Source organism: Drosophila sulfurigaster, chromosome 2R (genome assembly GCF_023558435.1).
Source record: "Drosophila sulfurigaster albostrigata strain 15112-1811.04 chromosome 2R, ASM2355843v2, whole genome shotgun sequence".
NCBI classification, from domain to species: domain Eukaryota; kingdom Metazoa; phylum Arthropoda; class Insecta; order Diptera; family Drosophilidae; genus Drosophila; species Drosophila sulfurigaster.
Window position 1 is genome coordinate 25,466,942 of NC_084882.1, and position 26,236 is coordinate 25,493,177.

General features: G+C 39.9%; 1 protein-coding gene across 1 annotated transcript; it reads right to left on the reverse strand.

The window, feature by feature from the left end:
- Nucleotides 1-327: 327 nt before the first annotated feature.
- LOC133837862 (uncharacterized) lies at nucleotides 328-25,760 on the reverse strand. Its single transcript, XM_062268765.1, is given in 12 exon segments — nucleotides 328-647; nucleotides 915-2,194; nucleotides 2,259-2,412; nucleotides 3,072-3,178; nucleotides 3,525-3,709; nucleotides 5,955-6,032; nucleotides 6,034-6,234; nucleotides 8,824-8,913; nucleotides 10,290-10,357; nucleotides 13,575-13,756; nucleotides 22,541-23,038; nucleotides 25,050-25,760. Coding segments are annotated over 11 exon segments (2,817 nt in total). The 5' UTR covers nucleotides 22,999-23,038; nucleotides 25,050-25,760; the 3' UTR covers nucleotides 328-633.
- Between the last annotated feature and the right edge of the window lie 476 nt (nucleotides 25,761-26,236).

The window sequence follows — 26,236 nt, forward strand, 5'->3', positions numbered from 1 at the left end:
TTGTATGAGCAAAAGTAAGATGCAATAAGGGTAATAAATATTTGTGTTTATAAATAACTGTTCATAAATAAAATAATTAACCTAATTCGTCTAGCTGTATATGGTACTATATAAAATTTTACATACTATATATGTATAAACAAATGTGAAAAATACTCATAAAAAAAAGACGCCTCGACACTTAAAAATTTTGTTTTTTTTTTACAACTAATAGAGCTCTTCTGCTTTTCCAGTTGCTGCTTATCGTAAAACTAATTTCCGACGAGTTTAAGTTTATATATTGTATAGATTGTTATTATATTTTAATGTTTAAGCTTTAAACAAAATTGCACTGAAAAAATTGGTGTTATATGAACATTACTTAAACAAATTAGTTGGTTAGTAGATAACTGTCGAGCTTTGTGCTTATAATGATAACTATTCTATTACTATTTACTATTTGCTATTGTTATTGTTGTTATTGCCCCGGGTGTGTATAGTGAGTTTTTCTCTTCTCTGTTTTGTTTTGAGTTAGATAAAAATAATTTAAACGCTAAGATGACAAGTGGCAATTAATTTAAGTGTGATTATCACCTGCCCGTTGCACGCCGAGCCGCGCTGGGAATTTCCGAGCTTTGCATAATGCGCAGGTCACTAATTTTTTGGATCTGTGAGAAGAAAAGAGAAGAATGAATTTTTTGAGAGTGCGAGCATAAGCGTGTCACATACAAATCTTGGCGGAAGCGCCAATTGCTGCCTCGAGACCAGTGCTTTTTTTTATTGTATGTTTATTTAATCAAACATTTTTCTACAGTTTGTTTTAGATGTATTTCGATAGCTTCTTTTTGTTGAGCTATCAAGCTGTTTTGTTTTCGAATCTTAATTAATTAGCAGCTGGTCGCGAATTGAAACGTGCCAATCAAAAATGTACTAACCTCTATCATCGACTGGTTCCGTGGCATCAGCACGGCCTGTGGCCACCATCGATTCGGTGGCAAGCTCCACACGCGCCACGTGAACACCATGCAGCGTTAGCTGTGCATGCTGCGTATGCTGTTGTGGATGCTGTTGCCCATGCTGTGGATGCTGCGAATGTTGATGATGTTGTTGCAGCTGCTGTTGTTGCTGCTGTTGTTGTTGCTGGTGTTGCTGTTGCTGCTGCTGGGCAGCTGCCAGATGCTGTGAGAGATGCTGATGATGATCACCCGTCGCTGGCGGCCACTGCTGATAGGCCACCGGCACCAACGGATCCGACATCCACTCAAAACTGAACGCAGGTCCAATTGGCTGTGAGGCACTCAAGCCTCCGCCATGCTGTGGCGTTGCACTCGTCGGCGTGGGCGGTGTTGTGGTGATGCAGGGACTCAGCTCATGCGATGAACCAAAACTGTCCAGCGATGCCTTTTGCGCTGACTCCGACCATGGCGGACTGGGATTCCATTGTTCAATGAAGTCCGCCGGATCCGGCGGCAACGTTTTGTTGAGCAAACGCGGACGTGTCGGCACAATTGTGGCATAAATAACCGAGGCGCTGGCATCACCGCCTCCGCCGTTGCTGCTGCCCGTCGCCGCACCCGTTGCAGCGGTGGCATAGGCGCTACTTGGATGCAGGGCATAGCAGTCGGGCTCGGGGGTTATGGCTGCCGCTGGCGAACGCTCGGCGTGTAAATAAAGTGGCTCGAGTTTGTTGCGTGCTCGCTTCTTGGGTGGCGGCGGCGTTGCTGATTGCGTGGACTTTTGACTGCCAGCCGTGCCGCTGCCACCGCTGCCACTACCACCATTCACTTGACTATAGTCTACGGGCTCCAGACCGCCACCAACCGTTGACGCTTGAAAGCCATACAGCTGCTGATCCTCCTTGAGCTCCAGAGCGCTCTCAGCATGATAGACTCCGCCATAGGCGGCGCCCATATGCGGATGATGGTGATGATAGGACGCCGCTGCCGTTGTATGATGATGATGATGATGATGATGCGCATGATGGCTCCCAAATACGCCAGATAACCCAGCCGCACCACTGCTCATGCCCAGGCCAACGCCTGCTGCCCCACCGCCTCCCAGTGGCTGCTGATGTGAACTGTAGTAGCCGCTGGAGCTGCTGCCCGGCGGCACACGCATCGCGCTGTCGAGTGGCATGCCAAACTGTATTTTCGACTGGACGGTGTAGTAATGATAGAGCCAAGAGTTGGCCAACATTATGGACGCCTCACGTTCGCTAAGAAGTTTCGTTTTCAGTTAGCTAGGGAATTAAGTAATTGCCAGCGAAAGGGTTTACTTACTTCAGCACTTGATTGGTGCAAACGATGACCGGCTGTTGCGTGGAATCGGGACTGTCTCGGACCTGGAGCACCACATGCACCCAGGTGTAATCCCCACTAGAGCGCTGCATGCGTACGAGCAGTATACAGCTGCGATCCTGTTCCGATTGCGTAACTGCAAACAAATTGGGAGATTTAAATGAGTTGCTGAAATGAAGACAAATTTTCGGCGAAGCGAGGCAGTTACTATAATTCATAGTATATAGAAATAAATAAATAATAGAACAAAATATTTGATTATATTTTGATTTTTCTAAAAATTGTTTGTTAAACAAAATAATCTTGATTTCTTGTTCCTCTTATTTTTGGTGCAAATTTTTAATTGATACTACTTGTTAATTCAAATTTGTACATTTGCATTTATCAAATAAATAATTTGTATTTATAAAAAGAATTGGTATTGACAAAAACCAACATAGGCTTTTCTATAGTTCTTTCAAACCTTACATGATTATTATTTATTTATTATTTTTCACTTAGATTTTTATTTTTCAAAGGATATTTTCATTTCTGACATATTTTAAAATTAAATTGAAGTTTTGTATATTTTCCTTATTTTTTTAATGTAATTGTAACTATTTAATTAAATTCAAAATGTTGATCCTTTATTGACTTAGCAGTTGATATTAATTATAAGAAATTGTGATCGTAAATATGAAATTTACAGTTTTCAATTATAAGAAATTATGATGGAAAATATAAAATATTGAGTTTCCTTTTTGGACCGTCTGAACTAAATCATTTACATAGCTACTAAGGAATTGATTCACTTACTTAGTCTGTGTTTGCTTTGTGCTTCGCGTAGATTCTCGCTGTGTATCAGATTGTACCAGGAGGTGCCTTGAAGCGCTGTCTTATCATAGCCCAAATGAAACTCGCCACTGCAAAAAAGGATAATGAATGAATTATAGTAAATTAATTAATTTATTTATTAGCTTGAACTTGCAACTGATGATGCTATAGATAATTTTGTTATATAGTATTTTAATAGATGTGAGAAAAGGTTAAATGATAAAAAGTAATAGATAGGTACATATATTTTAAAATATATATATTAAAAGCATGAAAAAACCGGTTGCAAATTAGAAAAAACAAAATTAACAACAATTAGAAGATTTTGTGGTTAATTATTGCGTGTTTAAGAAAAGATTTGCTTGGGTTTGGAATGGAGTGGTATCAGTTTTTAGTGTTGTATGCTCCAATTTATATTTGAAGTTAACTACTCACTTTTTGTCAATGTGTGCGATCTTCATGTCCATGGAATGGATGGTGGTAAACACATTGGTGGCGCCCTGAACCACACACTCGCGTGTCTCGGGCATGGCGATGGGTGTGCAGGTGGCTAGAAAGACAGGCTCGTTACGGCTGCAAAGCGGCAGGAATGACAAATAGTGACCCTGTACCAGAACGACCTGCAAAGGCGAAACGAAACGAGACGTAAGAACTATGTAAAAGGCGATGACGATGACTGTGGCGGCTCCCACGAAAATTGTCGCGCACGTTGTCGCCGCTGGTTTGTGGCCATTTTTGGGCTGGCATGCCTTTGGCTCATAGACATTTTACTCTGATTCCATAATTTAAAAAAGGCAATAACTGAATTGTTTACTCTGTGTGCCAGCATACGCAGAATGGAGTCCCAGTCTGCTTCACAACAACAATCACATACAGACACACACACCAGGCAGTCTCAATGGAGAAGTCACAGTCTGAGTCTCAGCCATTGTCTCCCAATTAAAACGTGCCTGCATTTAGTTTTCCATTGCAATTGCATTTCGTAGCTTATGGCCCGTTCATCTGCTTAAATGCAAATGCAGCCCAAGTCTCAGACTACAACTCCAACTGCGACTGCGATTCCGATTCCGAACCCGATCCCAACCCATCGATGACGCAGACACTGCCGCTGTTGGTCTGACACTTTTTTTCGATTTCTTTTTTTTTTTGGTTTTAGTTGGTAAATGAGACGACCTTAGACTGGGGAGCAGGCGCCACTGCCACAGCGCTGTCGCCATCTCCATCTCCGTCTCTGTCTCCTTTTCTCATTGTTGGGGGTTTTGTATTTTTTTTTCTGGCCGCTTGTCTATGCTCTGTGCTCTGGGTACTAGCTCTGAACTATGCTGACCTCATTCATAATTATTTATTGGTCCATTTTTATTGCATATTAACGAGTGCCGGGTGAATGTGCCGCATTTTAGTTTTTGCTACAGCTCTTGCTCTATGGGTTATCGCAGTCACTTTACTTGGGACCAAGTTGTCCCCCGGAAAAAAACATATTTTGTAGATTTTATAAAGCTGCAGGTAAATGTTTAGCATTTAAATATCGATTTAAGCCCGCATAAATAAATGTTATCATAATATGCTATGAGTAAGACTATACAAAACAAAAAGTTCCCAGAACATTTTAAAAGTAGACAGATAACCTTTTAAATGGTTAGCTTGCATGTTTTCACTGTAATTTTAGATAAGCTTTGCATAGTTTTGCTACTTAAAGCTAGTGTTATACTTGCTCTACTTGACCTTATCTTCATCTCGATCTAGCAAACTCTGAGACTAAAGAATGTGTGTGTGTGGGTACATGTGGTGTCATAAGGCTGGGAAAATAAAAGTAAACCAAGTGGCAACACTTCCTGCACCTCATTAAAGTGCCAACTTGCAACTTAATTAAAAACGTTTGCAGCAACTGTCAACGCCTCGCTTTATCTCCATAACTCTCGTCGCACATCTGCGCACTTCAGAGTGCGCGCAAAAAAAGGAGACTGAACAAAAATAAGATATGCTTGCATACGAGTACGAATACAACAAGTATGAGTGCCGGAGTATAAAAGACCAGCGACCGCCCACAAGACTGTGACAGCAGCAAAGCACTCGGCTGGCAAAGACGGGTAGCATCCACATGATTTTTCAACGCGTCTCTCTCTCTTCTTTGTGGCTCAAAGCGTTGACAGATTTGGTCTTGACTGGTTGAACCTGCCCGCGGTTGTTGGCAAGTACGAATACGTATACGAATACGAGTATGAGTATGAGTACCCAGAGTACTCGTTGTACTTTTGTTGACTGGTTGACTGACTGACAACTTCATATTGTGCTCGCATTCATTTATATTGCTGATGGGCAACTACAGCTCTTAGTGTTTTTTTCCTCACTCGCCTCACAAAAACAAAAACATCATTATGATGCGAATGCTGACACGATGATGATGACGATCAGAGGAGGCGGCCAATCAGAGCAGTCAACAGCGAATGCTTGGGCACCCACCCGTTCCACATCAACTGTCATCGTTTGTCAGCTTATAGCAAAGCGTCTCACTGACTGGCTGCTTGTCTGCTGCTGCGGCTAGGCTGGCTGGCTAAGAGATGTATGACCAGGCAGCCAGTCAGACAGTCAGGCCAGCCGGTTGGCAGACGAGACGCATGCGCATGCGGCTCATGCATAATTCATTGCGTGGCGGTTTAGACACTGACTTGCGACTGTGACTGTGAATGCGACTGTGTGTTGCAGGCTCGCTTACTCGCTTGGTTGCCAAAGTGTTACACGCAACACGCTCCCAGGTGATTCATTCATCAATTTCTGTCAGAGACTACACGCGCTTACTCATACACATGATCACACACACACACTCGCACATAGAAACACTGAAAGATAGACAAGAAACACACTCACCTTCTGATCACCGAAACGCATTTGCCGTCGCGCATTGCGGCTAACATTCATGCGACAGAGGAACATGCGATGCTCCCCCCTCCAGACTTGAGGCGCCGCTGCTGTTACCATTGCTGGCTGTCGAATCGCCAACGCCAACGCCGACACCAACACCGCTGCTGCTGCTGTTGCTGCCACCTGGTTGCGGTGGCACGTTCCGATTTAGCTCGGCTTGTATGGTTGCGTGATCCTGTTTGTCAATGATATCGTAAACGGAATCCCCATGTATGAGTAAATCCTCCTGTGAAAGATAATTCGAAAGAGCATTAATATGTGGTAGTTGCTAGTGAACATTTTATGTAAATAAGTCAGCAAATTAATTGATTATTGCACCTCAGTGATGGCAAACATTCTAAGTGGTCCAGATGGGAACAATGTTGGCTATTCTGAATAATATTATAATAACAATTTAAGAAATAATCTAGCTTATGCAAATTTTTTTAATAGATTTATGATTTATTGCAAATTATGAAATGACAAATGAATACCATTAAATTATAATTTATTACACTGTGTGTTGAGGACTTTTGAGTGCTGTTATTTAAATAGAAATCTTACAGGATGTCAAATTTAATTTGTTAATGAGATGTCAGGCGATAGTTTCGCACGGTCATCAGGTTCGCTGTCGAATGTCATGTGTGTGTTTTTTTTTCTCTCTGTATTTTTTTTATTATTGTTGACAATTATGGACAACACTGACAAAGAGAGAGAGAGCGAGCGAGAGAGATAGTTGATGCCAGGCGATCGGCCAATTTACAATGCCATGTTGTTGCATTTGTAATTTATTTATGGCTGCTGTCGCTACATGACACATGACAGTGGCAACTTGTTATGGCAATATGCAAAAATCCAATTGGAATTATGATGCCCAAACAACAGCAGCAGCAGCCACAGCAACAACAACAACAACAACAGTAATAAGAACAACTATAGCAGCAATTGCAACAACAAGCTCTATTGACATTTTTGGCAGTTTGTTAATTAACTTTACTTGTTGTTGTTGTCGGCTGCAACTTTGGCGGTTTTACTGCCGTTTTGGCCGTTAACTAACTGTGAGCTTTTGGCCTGCCTGCCTGCCTGCCACAAATTAAAAGGTTGGGCAATCCACTTTTGGGCCTGCTCATGTGTGTGCCCACAGTTATTGTGCCGTAATTATGCCAACACATGGCATACGATAAATTTATGAAGCAGCAGCAGCTTGACCATTTGCCGTTGACTGCTGCTATTGTGTTGTGGGTGTCCCCTGATAAGGTCTAGCCCATAGGCCAAAGGCTGTCAAGTGTCTTAAGCCGAGTTGTTGTTGGTGTTGTTGTTGTGGGGGTCCTAACAGCTCTTGTAATAATGCACTCGCCTCTGACAGGTCTTAAATGTCTGGCACACAATATCGTACCCCAAGCGACTTCGCTATGAAAGTTTAGACAACTGATGTTAGGGTTGGCAACAAGTTGCCGGAAACCATCTGTAACTTTATTTTGTGGCTGGAGAATAAAAATACATAATAAAATATGTAATTTAAGTATTGGTTGTATTTTTATATATGATTTAATAAATGTTTTCTACTTTTCAAAGTATATATTTCTTGAATTATTCGTTTTAAAACCTCAAAGGAATAATGGAACAATCACACTTGCAATTCTTAACCTTGTTGAGTAAGGAGTATATGAGACATATGAAGAATGATTATTTTGAAAAATGAAAAATTCATGCATTGATTGTTTGAAAAAGTAGTTGAAAAACGATTTCGACTTTTATATCGTGATTAGAGCTCTACGTGGCTCATAACAGGCATTTTGTAATACTATTCAATACAACTAGGACAACCTAGAATATGATTTATTGGCAAAATGCTTCGATTTCTCACAGGTTTTTGACAGTTTTGCGCTACAGTTGCAGTCAGATAACTCATACGCCCCCTTTGCCGGTCGATCGCTTGATGCTTGCTTGGCGGCCTGCGAGAGTTGGATATTTAGAAGTACATTGTAACCGGCGAGGCACATCAAGAGGCTGGCTTACAAACAATCTCTCAGCATATGCGAGTAACAGTACCTTTGTCAATGTCTGTTTGTTTCTTTTTTTTTTTAGATGAATAACTAACTGCACTCGCTCCGTCTCGGCAACTCTGGCAACTGGCACTCACATTCGCAGTTGCATTCGTATTCGCACTCGTATTCGTTATGTAGAACGGAGATATGTCACATGTGCTGCATGCGAGTGCATTTATATGCAGCGCAGGCATATTTATTTAGCTTTAGTACTTCAAATGCAAAGTGAAAGGCCACGACGTATAACCTTGCTATTTAAGCAGCGTAAACGTGCGATAAACCAAACTTGAAACAGCGGCAAAATGTAAGCACAAGCTGCAACTGCAGCAGCAACTGAAACAACATCTCAGCAGCAGCAACAGCAGCAGCAAAGTTAAGCTGTTTGCAACAGTTTTAAGGAACTTTTGTGTAGTACAAGCTGCAGATTTATGTAAGCTCAATGAATCGAGTCTCTTGTGGCAGTCAGTTTGTTACTGACTTGTCAACGGGAGCAGCAGCTATACACAACACAAAAAAACAAAAAACTGCAACAAATATCTGCTGTCCTGCTGTCGTTTGTAGTTGTTGTTGTTGTTGCTGCTTAGTTGCTGCTGCTAAGTTGATGTCGATGTTGTTTGCTGCTGCTGCTGTTGTTGCCTGTTGTCGCTTGTCAGAGATTTGTATCAATGACTGTAACAATTTTAGCCTAAAACTTTCGTCGACTTTGCTTTTCTAATTATTCGCGCAAATCGCAAACAAGCCACAAAAAACCCAACTGAATTGGAAAAGTAAAATCCATTTCAACTTACCATGGAATGTCCCAGGTACTCGGCAGCATTATCCGATATATAGAGCAGTTTTCCATTCTGCGTGAGCATCATTAGAAAGCCCGAAAGTGCCTAAGACAACAAATAAAAAAAGTTATTTTGAGTTATTTTTGTGGCTACATTATTTAATCTATTTATTGAATTGAATTGCTTTCTTTATGAAATGTGTATAAATATATTTAAAATTTTCGTATTATACGTGCTTATTAAATATCAACATTTACAGAAGATTTTTGCCAAATTTGAAATCAATCATTCAAAATCTCTTGCAGATATAAACAATTTATAGAGCAAGCATTGGGAGACTCTTCTCAAGACTTTGGGTGAATTTTTCTCAACTCTATACTAAACTTATTTAGCTAATTCATGAGAAACTATAATACGTTTTGGAATACAAATATTGCTTTCTTAACTTCCTAAAAATTTTGCAAAGCGTTTCACTTTATGTAAAATATGATAAATTAATTTCTGCCATTTTGTACATTTTCCAATCCTTTTAGAAAAAAGAAAGTGGCAATTTGATCTCAAGAGAACTATAATAAAATCTTGAAGGAATATGAATTACACTATTTTTACTGTTTTGTAATTGTTATGATGTCAACGAAACCTTTGAGGATTAATATATCAATAAGGCAGCTCAGCCTTTATAAATCAAAAGCAAGTGCTTCAATCTATGGAAATGCGATCAGGAAAGCAAATTAAAGCATTTGTTAAAGAAACACCCTCTATTAAGCAGACTTCCAACTGTGGCTGTGTTGGAAATGCAAATTCATTTTCGCGTCTGTGCACTAATAAATTGTTAGTCCAAAGAGTCTGGGTTGACAACTGAAAATTGCCGATGGTGCTTTGGCTAATACATACAGATTTTCATATATATTTATACATATGTATGTACATGTATAGTGTACATATATTTGTATTTAATTCAGTCACGAGTGCGCACAGGTATGTAGATCAATCTGCCGACCATCGCTGAGTTTGCCACAGTCAGTGGCAGGCAGCCTGAGCTTGACTGACTACTGACTACTGAATACTGTCTGCTCTTTACAGTTTGGCTGTAGTTGTTGCTGTTGTTTGTGTTCGCTTAAAAGCTGCATTTATTGTTTTCTTTTTTGTTTTTTTTGGCGCAGCAAGTGGCGGTAGCTAAATGATTTCTGGCTTATGATATGCCTCAGTTGTGGCATTAATAGAGTTGTTTTCCCTGGAACTTTCAGCTCACTAGTTGACTTGTCAACGCGCCTCACTTAAATTGAGTTATTTTTCCCAGCTGCTGCGACCACAATAAATTGGTAATTGGGTTGGCAACGCATTGATTTAGCGATTAAATTGTCTTTCCTTAGACTCTTAGAACTCAAGACAGTTTAATTAGTGTCTTCGATATTGATTTTGCTTTCGAATTTTGTATAAATTGTATTTTATTTTATTATTAAACTCTAATCTCTGCTTACCTTCGAGAAGCCAATATTTGGTGTTGCTGTCTGATGATGTTGATGCAGCGCATTCTGACGTTTGAAAACTGAAAGAGGGAAATATTCATAGGAAATGTGATTAAATTAATTTCACTTGAACTATCGACCTTTTCCATCAATTCACAGCCGCGCCCAGAAAACAACCGGGCTTTAAGCATCCGCATTAAGTTAGGAGGAAAATCGATTTTAGTGTATTGAGTTTTTCCCATGGCTGTTTGTGTTGCGATTTTGTGTGCATAAAATTAAGCGAAGCTAATTAAAAAAAGTATCTGTTAATAATACACTAAGTCTCTGACGGCAATTGTTAGATTGCAATTGATTGCAAATTCATTGATTATATTCTACATACAATAAGCGATGATCTTGCCATACAAAAACAAGTGAATCACAAAAAGAAAATGTGTCATTGTCATTGAGACGGCAGCGGCAGCGGCAGCAACACTAGCTTTAGCAAAGCTGCCACAGTAGAAACGGCAACAACAATGCAAAACAACAAAAAAACAACAACAAGTAGAAAATCAACAGCGATCACTGAGTGCAATTGCAGTTAGCAACTTGCAGCTGCGCCGCAGCCAGCAGCCTGCATCAAGATCAATTATTTTTAAAACACTACGAGATACTCCCGCACCTGGCAAAAAAGGCAACTGAGAAACAGTCACTGTAACAGCAGCCACCACCAGCCACAGTAACAGCAACAATCCCCTCAGCAGCAACCGCAACTGGTAATTTCATTGAACTTGAACGGAAAGGCCATGAATGCACTCAGATTTTGCAGTGTTTTAATATTACAATAATACCAAGAAATCTGTTTGCGCAAACAATTCGTATCGATTGAATAGACAGACAGACAGGCAGTCGAAATAAATGGGCGTGGTTGCCAAGCTCAGACTGTCGGGGAAATCAACATGGAAAATCATTAAAATTTTTGCACTACTGGCGGAAAAACTTAACCCCTTAATATTTGATATTCCCTTTAACTAAAAGAAGACGGTATGATTATGGATAACTTAAGAGTGAGCTACAAAAGAATCCGTACTTTAATTATACAAATTTTCACAATTTTAAATAAAAAACTTATTTATTTTATTATTTGGTTGTTTGAAGACTGATTTGGAATCTGCCTTCATATGATAAGAAATATTCCTTTTTAATTTTAAACTTTTTTTTGGATATACATATTATGATGAGTTTGTTTTGACATTTCCAGCTTTCATGACAATGAAAACTCGCAAATTTTCAATTGCTTCAGTTGAATATAAATCTTCACAAAATGAATTTTTTCTAATTCCATTGTTTTTAATTGACAGTCTTTTCTTCTAGGCTAGTGGAGGTAAGTATTTAGTATTTAAATAATCTAAATATATTACTATTAACCATTTTGTTTTACTTTTAGCACCTTGTGGTGATCGTCCGATTTGTGAGTAAACACATAAATTTTATAGTACTGAACATCTTATTCTGGCTTCCGAAGATCCATATTGTTCTCAATTTGAATATATACATACATGAATCAATAAATGTATTGCTATTACAATCGAATTATATATTTCTCCAAGTTTGATGTTCGTAATGAAAGTCGTTATCCTTAAAGAGAAAATTTGCTGTGTTTTGTGTATCTTCATTCATCTTCTTCATTTTCATACTAGCTATATTATTATCTAACTATGTCAATATATCTTAAATCGAAAAAAAAGGATGTCAGCTTCTCAAATTCGCAGCCTAATGAGTTCCAAGTATTTGCTACGCCAACTAAATAAATCCTTAAAGATTTATAAAGACATCTAACAAGCCTAGACAACATCTTTCCATTGGCCAATATGATAATGTGGATAATAACAAATGGTCGGATGCAATTCAAGCCGACGGCTAATCTAATGCATTAATAATTGTTTATGAAAACTCAATTTGGTTTTATAAATATTTCATTAATCGCATAACTCAACGCGCCGCCGCCTCAGTCGCAGTCGCAGCCACCGCCGTAGCCACAGCTTCAGTCATAATCACAACCACACCCACCATTGAGACCCATTGTGCCCCACACCCACAATAAAGCGAAATTTATACGTATATATAACGCCGTGAACTTGAAGATAACCCAGCCGCGTGTGTTCAGAGGCTCCAGACTCGATAGCGTGCCAATATTAACACAATTTGTGATTATAAATGCTTTTAAACGGTGCAATGACAATGAACAATAACAAAGCACACACACACACACACATACACAAGATTTCGCACACTTACACACACCCAAACGCCAAGCTAACAAACGCCGACAATTTCTCACACTTAGTGCTCCAAAAAAAAAGAAGAAAAAGAGAGGGGCAAAAAAATAGGCAGATGGAAGGAGAAAAAAACAGTACTTAAGTTTAATTTTTTGCAATTTGTAGAACACATAAATCGCACATTTTGATTTATCGCAATATTTATAGCAATGCCAGGCAGACGATGCTGTTGTTGTTGTTGCTGTTGCTGTTGTTACCATTGCAATTGTGAAATTGCCTCGACTAAGGGGGATCGCAGCTGTAGCTGAAGCTGAAGCTGTAGAGCTGAGCTCGAGTTCACATGGCCTGGCAAAAAGATGCTAGCCAAGTTAAGAGCTCAGGCCTCATAGGCGAGTACTTATATATGTATTTCGCTCTCTCTCTCACTCTTACTCCCTCTCTTTCTGTATGTGTGTGTTATCTATGGGTCTTATGTACCGCACAACGCTAATTTGAAAAACAATTTTCGTAATTATCCACAAAAAAAAACCGAAGAGGAGAAAAAAAATGTGGAATGAAGCCAAGTTGGAGTCGGAGTTGATCTCGTTCAGTTGCGCCTGCGCATTGACCTGTGTGCGCATGCGCATTAAAGGAGGATGAAACGCAAACCAGACGAAGTCAGGCGGCGGCGGGGGAGAGATCGGAACTGGCTGCGGCAGCAATTTGCAGCCTGGGTGCGTGCCTAGACGCTTAGGCAATTACTTGGCCGAAAACAATTTCAGAGACTGGAGACATAGACATATGAATGATGTGATGCTCGCTACTCGACTGCAACTAGGACTAGGCAGCTCCACTCTGAATACTATAAACGAATACTTGGAGCACTCAAAACCATGCGACTAGCGGTTTATTTCGCGAATCTCGTTTTTATTTTTTTATTTTTCTTTTTTGGCGGCGTGTGGTCCATACCAAAACGCCATGACTCATGCATATTCAATCAACGTGCAGCCAATTATCAACATGCATATATGCAACAACCACCACAACCCCCTCAACTCACCTTCATGAAAGTAGTTGGCTTTGCGCACATAGACACAGACCAGGGCCATCAGCTGCAGCTGCGACAGTCGCTGGCGTGTCGATTGTGGCAACGGCAGCAAATCCCGCAGATTCGCTATCTCTGCATTTATAAGATCGCGTCGCATCTTCGAGGCACCCTTTGTCGATTTGTTCGCATCGAATCTGCAAGCAGACACACACACACAAAAAAAGAAAAGAAAATCAGTTAAGAAAAATATCAAAAGATAGTTGCAAAAACAATTAGAATATATATGAGCACGTTCACAGCTACAGCTTAATAATGGACAGTGCCGACACTGGCCCACAGGCGCATATGTTTTCACAGCCTCCAACTCGTTACTTGTCGGTGCGCTTAACCCACTGTTGGCTAGCGTGCCACACTTTGGACACTCAACTATGTGTGCACAGTATTGTGTATTCAATTATATTACTTTGTACTTGTAATATTTATGATGATAGCACCAAATTGAAGAGATAAAAGCGATTAATTAATATTTAAGTGTTCATATGTTTTATGATAATGTTTAATGAATTCAATATAGTTAGTATTCATTCATGTTCTTTGCAAACAAAAATTTCATAGATTTCTAATAATAATGGGCACTATAAATATAGGACTTCATTGAAAACATTATTAACCTTTAAATTATGTACAAGCTATTTTTTTGAGAAATATGTACAATTATTTAGCATTAGATAATAGAGATGCTATAAATATATATTTCTAATTTATGAAATGTTCAAGTCTTTTAACAAAAAGAAAGTATAAGCAAACATAAATATAATTTGAGAATTAAAATTTGTAGCTCAAAAATTCAGTTTTCATAAAAATATATGATACATGAAGTTGTATTTGCACTTTTTAAAATAAATGTAATTTAAAATTAGTAACGGAAATATATTAATTGATTAATTGAATATTTTTATTTAAATTATTCGAGAGTTAATTGGGCACAGAACGAATAAAGTAAAGCCATCGGTGGGTTAAGATGCTCGCACATACCAAAAGCGCATGCGAGATGCATAAATAACTCATCGCGCATTTAAAAATCATACAACAAGCAGCTCGTTGTTCTTGTTGTTGTTGTTATTGTTGCTTTTGCAGTTGTTGAGATGCTGAGTTGCTTGTGTTGTTGTTGTTGTTGTTGTTGGCGCAATGCTGGTCGATGTGGGGCACACTTGCCACATGCCTTGTGCGGAAAATTGTGCAAGTAGGTTGGTCAGCTTGGTTGGTTGGTAGGTTGTTGTCTGGTTTGTTTGGTTTTGTTTGCTGGGTTGCTCGCTTGTTTGGCCAGGCGGCGTTCAATGAGTGGTGGGACAGCAGGAGGGGAGGAGGGGATCGGGGCGAGGCAAGACGCAGCGAGCGGTACAAGCGTTTAGCGATCTGTCCGTGTGTACTTTTCTGAGCATATTATTTACAAGGTTGAATTCATAAATCATAAATTTGTCTTTTTATGCAGCGTCGGCGGCGGCGGCGCACGCGGCGTATGAGCGTTGTGGTTGTCGTTGTTGCTGCTGTTGTTGTTTTATTTGTAGTTTTATATTTATGCTGACGTTGCTGCCATTGTTGGCTCGAATGGAGGGGATTTTGCAAGCGGCTTGATAAATATTGGTAATATTGTTGTAATAACAGCAAGTGCCCGCGCCTTTCTGGCTTTCTCGACTCCGACTCCAACTCCGATTCCGAGTCTTGTTGGACTGCCATTTTGCCGCTGTTATTGCCTCTAAATGGCCATGTTAACATTTAAAACAATCACACACATGTATCTATCAGACATCACAGTGTGTGTATGTTCACCGCTCGTTGCATGCAACAAAATGTTTGCCGCATGCAATGCAAACGAGCGCCACGGCCACAGACCGTCTGTTTTTTATATGCTTTTTGCTTTTCTTGGCCTGCATCCGCTCGGCTTTACGGTCAGGCTGCGGCATTTTCCAAACTGCCCATAATAGAACACAGATCTAAGCCGAATTGAGTGGTCCACCCCAGAGGGGGGGAAATCACACACACACACACACACACACTAGCACACACAAACACAATCACAATTAAGTCAAGGTGATTTGTACAATTAAAATGAATATTGATTTAAATGCTGCGATAGTTGGTCGCAAAACATATGAATCGATTGCCTTTTAAATGGCATTGCCACTGGGACTGGGCATCGGAGTGGGCGTGGTCATGATTGTTATGAGCTTGGTGAAGGGTCCACACTTGTTGATTGGCTGCCTGTCCGCCAGACCGGCTCACTGGCTCACTGAGTGACTGATTTTTTGTCTAAGCTTTGTGCCTCGGGCTATTTGCATATGCCCGGGCACTTGCCGAAGCTCGGCTTACACCAAATGATTTATCGCCTTCAGACATCTGACAATTTTGTAAATTGCCTCTACGTAGTATATAAAAAATACCATATTTTATTTATAAATTATTGACATTCTTGGAATTGTTTTAATCAATTAAAATATTGAAAATTGTGCTAATGTTATTAAGTAATTTATAAAAGGTATTTCAAATAAATTAGATTTCTTAATTATAAGGGAAGTAATGTGTCGGAAATAAATTAGATTTCTTAATAATAAAGCAAATATTTAAATATAAATTGGCAATTATTAAGAACCATATTGTATTTCGTGCAATATCTAAATGACGCTTTGTTTAAAAATCTTTTTTGTGATTTTAAATGATCAGTCTGTGCATAAATATGCATGAGCATGAATTGTATTTTATTATAAGTATTTTGTGCTTAAAATCAATATCAGCTTGGCTATATCTTTAGCAGTCAACGGATGTGGGCATCCTCCCACACTCGCTTCGCATGCCAAGGTAACTTGAGCATCTGCCAATTAGCTGAATAAGATGCCAAGCAGTTGTTGCTCTCAAGCTGCCAGCTGGCTGCATTGCCTATTTGTGGCATAATTAATAAGTTTTTTTAAATATTTATCATAAACCAAGATGTCTGGTCAAGCGATAATATGATAATATAAGGCGCATCCTGCCTAAAGGCCCCCGAAAAAAACGTGTTAATGGCCATAACAAGAGGCTGAAAGAGATTTATATAAGCACTTTACGAGTAGATGGTATTTGTGCAGCGAAACTCCCGCGCATCTGTGGCTTGTAATCTACATCAAAATTTATCTTTGGCCAAAAGGATGAGGTGGAGTGAGCGAGACATGTCATGTCATTTCTTAATATATCTATCGGTACCTTGAAATCTGCAGGCAGCAAGTAGCACCAACTCGGCAGCTGATGTTGCTGTTGTAGATGCGAAGCTGCTGCTGCTGCTGCTGTTGCTGCTGCTGCTGCTGCAGCAACTACTTAATGTACAAGTTGTTGTTGCTAATTAAAAGCATAAACACGATTCTTAGCGAGGCGTCAGCAAAAGCCAACCTGTGGCAACATTTTGGAGGCGGCGTAGGAGGAGCAAGCTGTAAGCAGTTTTTCGCAACGAAGTTGCAGTTGCAGTTGCGGTGGCGGTGGCAGCTTGGGAGCCTCCCTCGTTGGGCGCACTCACTGGCACATGTTTAATCTCAGAGATCTTAATCAAGCCTACTTGGCCTGCAGTTTGTTTTACGCTTCACTACTTCACAGATATCCAACAAAACTCTTTACGTGCTCCACAGAAATTAGGCGCAAATCTTGTTGTTGTCCTCTTTCATTCCAGCCAGCCAACCCGACAGCCAGCCAGCCAGAGCCGATGGCAACTAAGCCCAATCAAATTGGGCTGAATGAGCGAATGAACTTTTAATATGTTTTTGGGGGACCCCAATGGGCCCACTAATTAGCGCATAAAGCCTAAACACAATGCAAAACTATTAACTAAAATGCATTTTGAATGCCACTCTTTATGGCGTCCCTCAGCGCCATCGTAAAATTCTCGGCAGCAAATAAATCACAGGCGCCTCAAGGCATTCATCTTCAGCTGTTCCCGTTGCCCTTGCTCTTTATCTGTTTCTATAGCTCGAGATGTATCTGTATCTGTATCTGTAACTCATCTGCTGCAGCGCACACGTATCAATCGAAGGCAAGACTTTAATATGCATGGGGCGTCAGTCTGCTAAAACACAGACACAGACACAACCAAAGCCCATAAGTCCGTCAATAGCAATTGCGGGCCAACAGAAACACGAAATTTGCGCAAATTTTTATTGCACTTTTCCTGGAGCGACTTGGCAGCTATGCTTTTTTTTTCTTCTCTTTCGAATTGTCTAGCCACACTCAAACCTCTCCATCTCTTTCTCCCACTGCTTCCCTTGTTGTATGTGTTTGTGTGTGTGTGTGTAATTTGGGCGAGTTTATTTGCCATATTCCCACGATATAGTTTGGTCCAGCTCAACGCTGCGGGCAGCTCTAATGATTTTCTCTCTGAGGAAAATAGTGCAAAACGGCGCATAATGAACGCTGCGTTCAGCATTCAAAGTTAACTGACAGAATGCTAGACTGACTGACTGACTGACTAACTGGCTGTTTGGTCGGCTGGTCTGGTAACCCTATACTCTGCATTGAACCCACGCCCGACTCAGACAGAGACAGAGACAGAAAGAAAGACGAGCGACGACCACCGCCAAGTTGGCGCACAATTAATTGCCAGGCGCCGCACAATGCTTTTTCTGGTACGGCCCCAAAATTTCTTGGAATTCCTGGGAAACACTTGTCGGTGTGCAGCACCAATCCTTTGTGTGATTTTGTGTGGTTTGCCCCCAAAAACGAAACGCAGCACAGCACAACACAACACAGCACAAAACAAAACACAACGCGTCTCTGCGTAAGCCGGTGGCAGTAATCGATACCTTGCTGTGCCAGTTGCCAGTTGCCAGTTGAGCTGCTTCAGCTACACAGATTAACATCGGCGACGTTTAGCATACACAACAAAAAAGTGAGTCCAACAAAAAAGCATAATAAAAACGATCCTTGCCACGGTTATGTTGGCCATCTAATAACCATGGGGTGCTGCTAAGTTGTTGTTGCCAAAGCCAAAGCCAATGCGGCCTCGGCCTTTAGCCAAATTATATGGCCAGGCCGAAAGAGCAGAAGCTTGAGGTATTTTTTTTACTACTACGATATGTGCAAAAGGTGGTAACTCTTTGGGCTTCTGTTTTCGGGCTTTTATGAGTTTTATGCTTTTATGATGCTCACTTCGAATAGGCAACCTGTCTGTTAACAATACGCCATTTAAACACCGCAAAGAGGTTGCAAATGAAGTTCACATCAGTCATTAATTAACGATAACTATAAAGCTGAGTAGATTTTGTAATTCATTGAAATGAAATGTTTGCTTGACATTCCTAAATTTAATGCACAAAAACTATTTCGCAATTACGCAAATGTTTTTTTTATAAATGTATATAAATTTGATTTTATTTTCTTTTAAATTTAACTTATTTTATTAGCTGTCTTTTAATGTTGCTTGCCACAATCCATTAAGTGTGATTCAACTTGTGGAACCTGCCATATAATTTGGTGTGCTTAAAAGAACTGCAGCGTTTGTTATTTAATGTGGCAGCTACTGTTTGCAGCACCACAGGACAACAGCAGCAAAAAAAATGAGCCAAAAGAAAGAAATCAATTCGTGGTTGTTGTTGCTGTTGCTGTGGTTGATGCTCTCATTGTGTGCTCTGACGGTGTGTTGTATGTCCGATTGGAATCTTAGCCACAATTTAATGATGGACTGCCAAAAGCACACTTCGACGTCATCATCAGCAACCGACAACGTCGCCGTTGTTGTTACCATCACCACCGCCACCACCACCGCCGACGCCGATGTCGATGTCGATGTTGCCGCATAATTTTTCATATTTTTCTGATTTGTTGCTACCGGGTAGTAAACCCGTTTGCAGAGCGTTAACCATGGAGCTGCTACCGTTGCTGCATTTGCTTTCGATTATCTTAATTTGCGTGCGAAACTGACTTTTTTGTGCCGTAGCCCACAAGTCGAAGTCGAAGGCGATTGCTTCCGAGCTGCGCGCTGCACTCAAACTGAGAGATTGCGACTGAGACTGAGACTGAAGCTGAGACTGAGATTGAGACTGAGGCGTAAGCCAAACCCCAAATTGTGTGTGTACGGAAATTTTCCCATGACTTGAGTTCTGTCTCTCTGTGCTGTGGCCTGTATATACATATATTTTGCCCGGCGGTGGCTTGGCCAGAAATTACCCAACTTAGCCAGAGCTCAATCCCAGACGACGCTGGAACCGCGCTGAGACTTTGAAACTCTCTGGATTGATGGTTTTGTTTGCGGCTGCTGCACTTTACCGGCAGCGGCAGCGACGTCAGGCAATTAGCACAAGGATGCCGCAGCTAAATAATTTGACGCGCCTTGGGGCAAGTCTCTTTCTTTTTTTCCTTCCCTCTCTCTTTTCCCTCCCAATATGAACTCCTCCCCTGCGGTGGGAGCAGCACATGGCGCACTTACATATTTGCTCTGAATCTTTTATACTGTGTTTTTTTTTCTCTTCTTTTTGAGGAAAACTGGAGGCACATCAATTAGCTTGAACGCGCGTCATCAAATATTGGTGCAAAGAATTAGACATGTAGCTGGCCGCCAGATACAAAATACAATATTTCAGATAGTAACTGGTGCAACTGGTGCACCAATGAACCTACAATATTGTAGCTACTATTTTGCTGCTGTGAGGTAAATAACTTGCGCCGATACCGATTCCGAAATGTGTTAATGAAATTAGCAGCATAAAATGCTGCTTGCAACGTTACAGATACAGATACAAATGTATCTGCGCATGCTAATTGACAAAATTAACACTCAATGGCCGGACGATGAGATGCTTGGACGCTGGGCCACCTCTTGGCCCCACAAATACGCAACGGCTTTTGGCTTTGGATTTGGTTAGTTTCACTCAGGAAGCAGCACTATTTGGCCAAAGAGAGAGAGGGAGTCTAGGGTGGAGGGAGATTTGTTTTTCCTTGGCTTTGGCTTCCTTTTGGAAGTAGTTCGCTGACTCTGTGGCTGTTTGTTTGTTGTGTTGTTGCAGCTGATGTTGATGTGGCATGTGTTAAAAATTTCTTGGTTTTAATTAGTGTTATTTATTATTTAGAGCATATTGATATAGTTTTCGTTGTTTAACGGTTGTTTGTTTCGGTTTCACGGCAAATGACTATTGGCATTTGTTGTTTGCGCACTCACCATCCATCGTATCGTATATCTACTACAGCTTTACAGGTATTTATAGAAATCCATGGGATCATCTTCATCTCTATTTTTTTTTCTCACATATTTACACATTATGAATCTTCTTAGTATGTGTGGCTGCCTCGTGCGATGAAGTCGCGCGCCACATTTTGTCCACACACAATGGTGAAAATCTTTTCTCGAATTATTGATGGATTTCGATATGGGAATTTCAAATATTCCACTTGCTAAGTGGATGCCCTGAATGAAAGCTAATCTTAACGCTGAATGAATGACATGCATTTTTACAGCAACTATCTTGGAACTATCAGATATATATATATATGATATATATATAGTTGTTAGTGTGAATCATTTAGAAGATTGTAAGTGAGATATTCTGCTTTGAGAATGTGGCAATTTTGTGCGACTCTTTGTGGTGATTTGTTAAACATTCGAATCAACAACAGGGAGAACAATAACTACAATGCAAATAATAAGTGAAATAAATAAATTTAATTAATTGCTTTTGCTAATTAAAATCGAATATGCTTTAGCTACAAATAATGATGCAAGCAGACAACCGTAGCAAAACTTTGGCATTATAATTTGCACTACGCTCATAAAATAAATTCATTCTACTATAATGTTTGCCTTTATTTATAGAATTTATTTTTAACTGATCTGTGTGATAAGTGAAATCGTTTTAGCCTGCTGCCGACAAACTGCTCTAATTTTGTGTGATATTCACAAAGGCTTCCGTTTAACAATTTGGTCGTCTATCGAAAATACACACAGTCAACATAGAGACAACACCCACATACAACACCCACATAAGCAGACGAGAACAGTCAAGGCTCCTTGTGAAATTCACATAAGAAAAGAGCAGAGGGAAGTGAAGTTGGGGGAAGCCATCAACAGCATCACACGTGAGTTTTACACATTTCAGAAGCAAACGATCCAGAAGTGGATGCGCCATCGACTTCTCGGGGTTATCCTCAACCACATCCCAAAGCCTTGTTGTTGTCGTAGTCGTCGTCTTCGTCGACAACGTCTTCTTGGTCTTCTTGGTCCGATTGCCAACGTGGTAATGTCAATCGCACTGTGCGGGTTTAACTTATGGCAAAACATTTGAAGCACTAATTAATTGGAGCTAAATAAAATGGCACAGCAGCCGCGAAGGAGGCGAAGTTTCCCTCGGCTTGTTGTTGTTGCTGCTGCTGCTGCTGCTTGTGTTTTTTGCTTTTGCGAGAATTGGCTGCTTGGCGTTGGCGCTGTTACTGTTGCAGTTTTAGCTGGGTACGCACGGTATATACGGTGCCATGTGGAGAGCCCGCGACTGTTAGCGGCTGAGAGAAGATTACGAGTGCCAGATAAATGTGAACTACAAGTTGCCAATACAAGAGGCCATTAAAACCGGCAGCACTGGCCACAAAAATAAAAATACAAAACACACACAGCACACAGAAAAACAAAAAAAAAAAATCAGAAAATAAAATAAGATTCAAGTCAGTCTAAAGAAATTGAAAGCAGTGCGAGAAGAAAAGCAACCTTTTTTGAAGTTTCTAGAACACTCTGAGACAAACACACACTCAAGCACACACTCGCATTTCAAATTGTATTGACAAATATCGAAGCGTGCGAAACAAATTGAAATTAAAAGTTTGCATGTTGCATGTTGCACATTTTTGATGCGTTGCTGCCGCTGATTTGTTGGCTGCTGAAAGCTAACGAGATGTTGCACGATAAACTCCAAATTGGATCTGTTTTCGATCTGGTTGGATCTTAGGTTCTCTGGGCTAAAATTGGCGCTAACTCTTACCTTGTAAACATGCCGGCAGCCTGTTGCTGCTGCTGCTGTTGCTGTTGCTGCTGTTGACTCGCCTGTTGTTGCTGCTGGGCAGCCTGTTGCTGTTGGTGCTGCTGCTGCTGCTGTTGTTGTTGCTGCAAGTGTTGCTGCTGCTGTGACAATGTGGCTGGTTCATGTTGCTGTTGAAAGTTATGATGCGTGTGCATATGTTGTTGCATGTGATGCTGTTGGTGTTGCAACTGTTGATGATGTTGTTGTTGTTGCTGCTGTTGCTGCTGGTGTTGTAACTGCAACACATGATGGTGTTGCTGCTGCTGTTGCTGTTGCTGCTGTAGGGCATGCACATGCGTGGGCGTGGCCAAATGCGTGACTGCCACCGCTGCCGCTGCCGCCGCGGCTGCTGCGGCCGCCGTTGCCGCCGACAGCTGAGTTGAGCCGGGCTTCTCTAGGCCACGTTTATCGGCATACATTTCGTGGCTGGCACGTTTGCAAATATTTGTGCAGATGGTACTAAAATTATAGAATGACATGGCCAATTTGTATTTTCATTTTAGTTAATAAAGTCGTTTCGGTTTTGTTTGGCTAAATTCTTAAGCCAATAATAATAAATAATTCAATCATAATATCAAAACGATACGTGATCCGTAATGAAAGTCTGCAGACTTTTTTGCTCTGCTAATGAAATGAAACAACAATTGTTGATTAGTGGAACCAGCACGCACCAGACAACTACACACACACACACACATGCCTAGGATTTATCTATACATAGATACTCGGAAATTGGTTCAGTTCAGTTTTTTTTTGGTTTGGCATTGTTTGAACTGTGGCCCAACAAAAAACATATTTTGAGGGCGAGCCATCTAAAGAATTGATTTGCATTGTTGTTGCTCGGTCAACAATTGAGCCGTTGAAATCGCTCAGTGGCATTGGGCCGATTGAAGATATACCCATACTCCTATATATGCTAGTGTGTGTGTGTGTGTGTGAGTATCTGAGCACTCTCCTAACTCTCATATCATGTGCTGCGCTTTGATGAGTTGGCAGTTTCGCAGCTCTTGGCTGGATTGCATAAGGAAAATGATTTATGGCATGTGATTCGACATGGTGTTGGAGAAGTTGACGCCGAGGTTACTAATAATAAAGCGTTACAAGATCTACTATATACAACACAAATACCACTAAAAATTCTTTCCAGCTCCTTGTTTAATAATTTGCATTAGTTGAATTTATATATATATTTTTTTGTTCTTCTGGCAAATGAGTCAAGTTAAATAGAATTAAAAAGTGGTTTTTTGGGCCTATTTTAAAATCAATTTGGTACTCAAGACTTGTTATGCTAAGAGCCTAGACAAAACTGGGCATAAATAACAAATAATATTCATTTGATGACGCATTTAAATTTAAATAACTATTTGTCTACTAAGCCTAATGGAAAATTTGTCACTTTATAAATGCGTCTATATACAATAAAATGTTATTTATGGCAGCTATAAAATAGACCTACTGGTAAGAGCTACATAAATATAGATTGATGACTCTAATAAAATAAAAGCATTTCCTAATTTTTGCAATACTAAAGTTATTTTTAATACTTAATGTAGTACTTTAAAGTCAGATCACACTAAAAACTTAAATATTTTTATCAGTTGAATGTTTTCTATTTCCCTTTCTTTGGTGAAATGTGGAAACTTTTTCCTACTGCAGACAACTATCACTTTTCATGCTTTTATGCATTTGGGAAATGTGGATGGCACTTTAGGTGGCGCCAAGAAAAATCTCAATATAGTACTCATACACATATTTATACTGAGACTCATACCCAAAACTCGTACTCATACTCATACTTATACACATGCTCGTACTCGTATAAATAAATTCTTGAAAATGCAACAATTGAAATTAGTTTTGTAAATGAATTTCAATTTTGTACTTGAATATTCACTACCGGCTACAGCCATCTTCTGTTGTTGGGTCCCGGCTTTGGATGTGTGTGTGTGTGTGTCTCACTATTTGTCAGTCAGTCTGTCAGTCAGTCTTTGTGTGTGTGTCTCTGACTCTGACTTTGGCTTTGACTGGTTGGCCTGGCTTAGTTGCAACTCATTGTCAAGTGAACTTATCAGAGTAAAAAAAAAATTTGTTCGAGTTGACGTTTGGAGTGTCATCGAGTTGGTGCTTGATTTGTTTGGAGTTGTTTGAATAGGGACCACCAAAAAGTCATTGAATGAAATGAAGAACGCTGTAGATACATTTATCTATCACTGTATGTGTGTGTGTGTGTCAGTGTGTTTAGATATGTGAGAGTGTGTTGATTTTATTGTGGCTACATTTGCTCTGTTGGTTGGCTTTTTAAGTATTTTGTTATTTGATTTCTATCAAAGTTAATAATGAAATTGGTAAATCGCGTTTTTTTTTCTTTTTGGCTTTTGGGGTCTCATGTGCGTGTGTACGCATGCTTACGGGTGCGGGTGCGAGCTTTAACTGGGGCTGGGACTGGGGCCGTGAGGCCTTGAGGTCTTACCTTTATTCAAAAGATTTAATTTGCGATATCCATTGGCTACAGCAGGTACAGGCAAGTGTAGAGTATTTGGAAATGTATTTGCATAAATAATAATTTTGTAATTTGTTATTATGATATTGTGTTGTATTTATTTTTTTGCACAATGTTTGACACTTGTATCTTTTTTTGTTATCGAACTCGTCGTATTCAACAATTAATATTTCAATTACTTTGAATCTCCACCAACTCTCTCGAATCGTATTTGTTATGCACAATAAATATATTTATTTTAAATCATTTCGAACATTGCATATTCATGGGATCGCACAAGCACTTTGATTATATCTGTAGCCCGACAAGATTTATGGGGGGCTTCTCAGTGACGAGCCTTGCAGAATCATTTGCAAATCTAATGACGCATATAAGTATGTGTCTCACATAATATGATTGCCCCTTGCTCGATCAACTTTAGCACTTATGTTTTGCAATTAAATTAAAGAACAACACGAATCGATCGTAACGACTTTGAGTCTAATTCCGTTTCCGTTTTCCCGATACCGATGACGATGACGATAACAGTTTTTGTAGTTCCGACGGCTTTGAGTCGTCGTTTATTTTTTGTGCCTTACTGGCTTATTGAAAATCCGTTCAGCTCGCTCAACAATACGCTCTGTGTAGCCAACCGTGTAGAATGCGCGCGTGCACCTTTCTGTGCGGATCACCGAAGCGACACAGAAGCAACAAACTTGATTTCGAAACAGGTAAGGTAGCTTTCGTTCAGTTTCAGCTCAAGAGCTCCCACACAGGCTAAAGTTGAGGCTCTCTTTGTATTGGTGAGCTTCATCCAATGCGGTTGGCGATCATGCACTGAGAGAAAAACTTAAAGCGGAAGAATTTAAATTATCAAAAACCGATTACAATAAATTCTAACTAAAATAAAGAATTGAAGATAAAAATGTTGTCTATTTATTTAATTTTTTATAGAAAACATTTTAAATATAATTTAAACACTCAAAATTATTATTAAATATATTTCTAAGTAATGATCAAAACAGACATAATATTTAACTTTCATGTCTACTATAGATTTGTTTAATATAATTTATTACAAAAAGTATATTTTTGATGATAAGATATATTTTATTAATTGTTAAGAGCAAATTAATAAAAATAAAGAATAATATTCTAAGCAGATACATTTTAAAAAT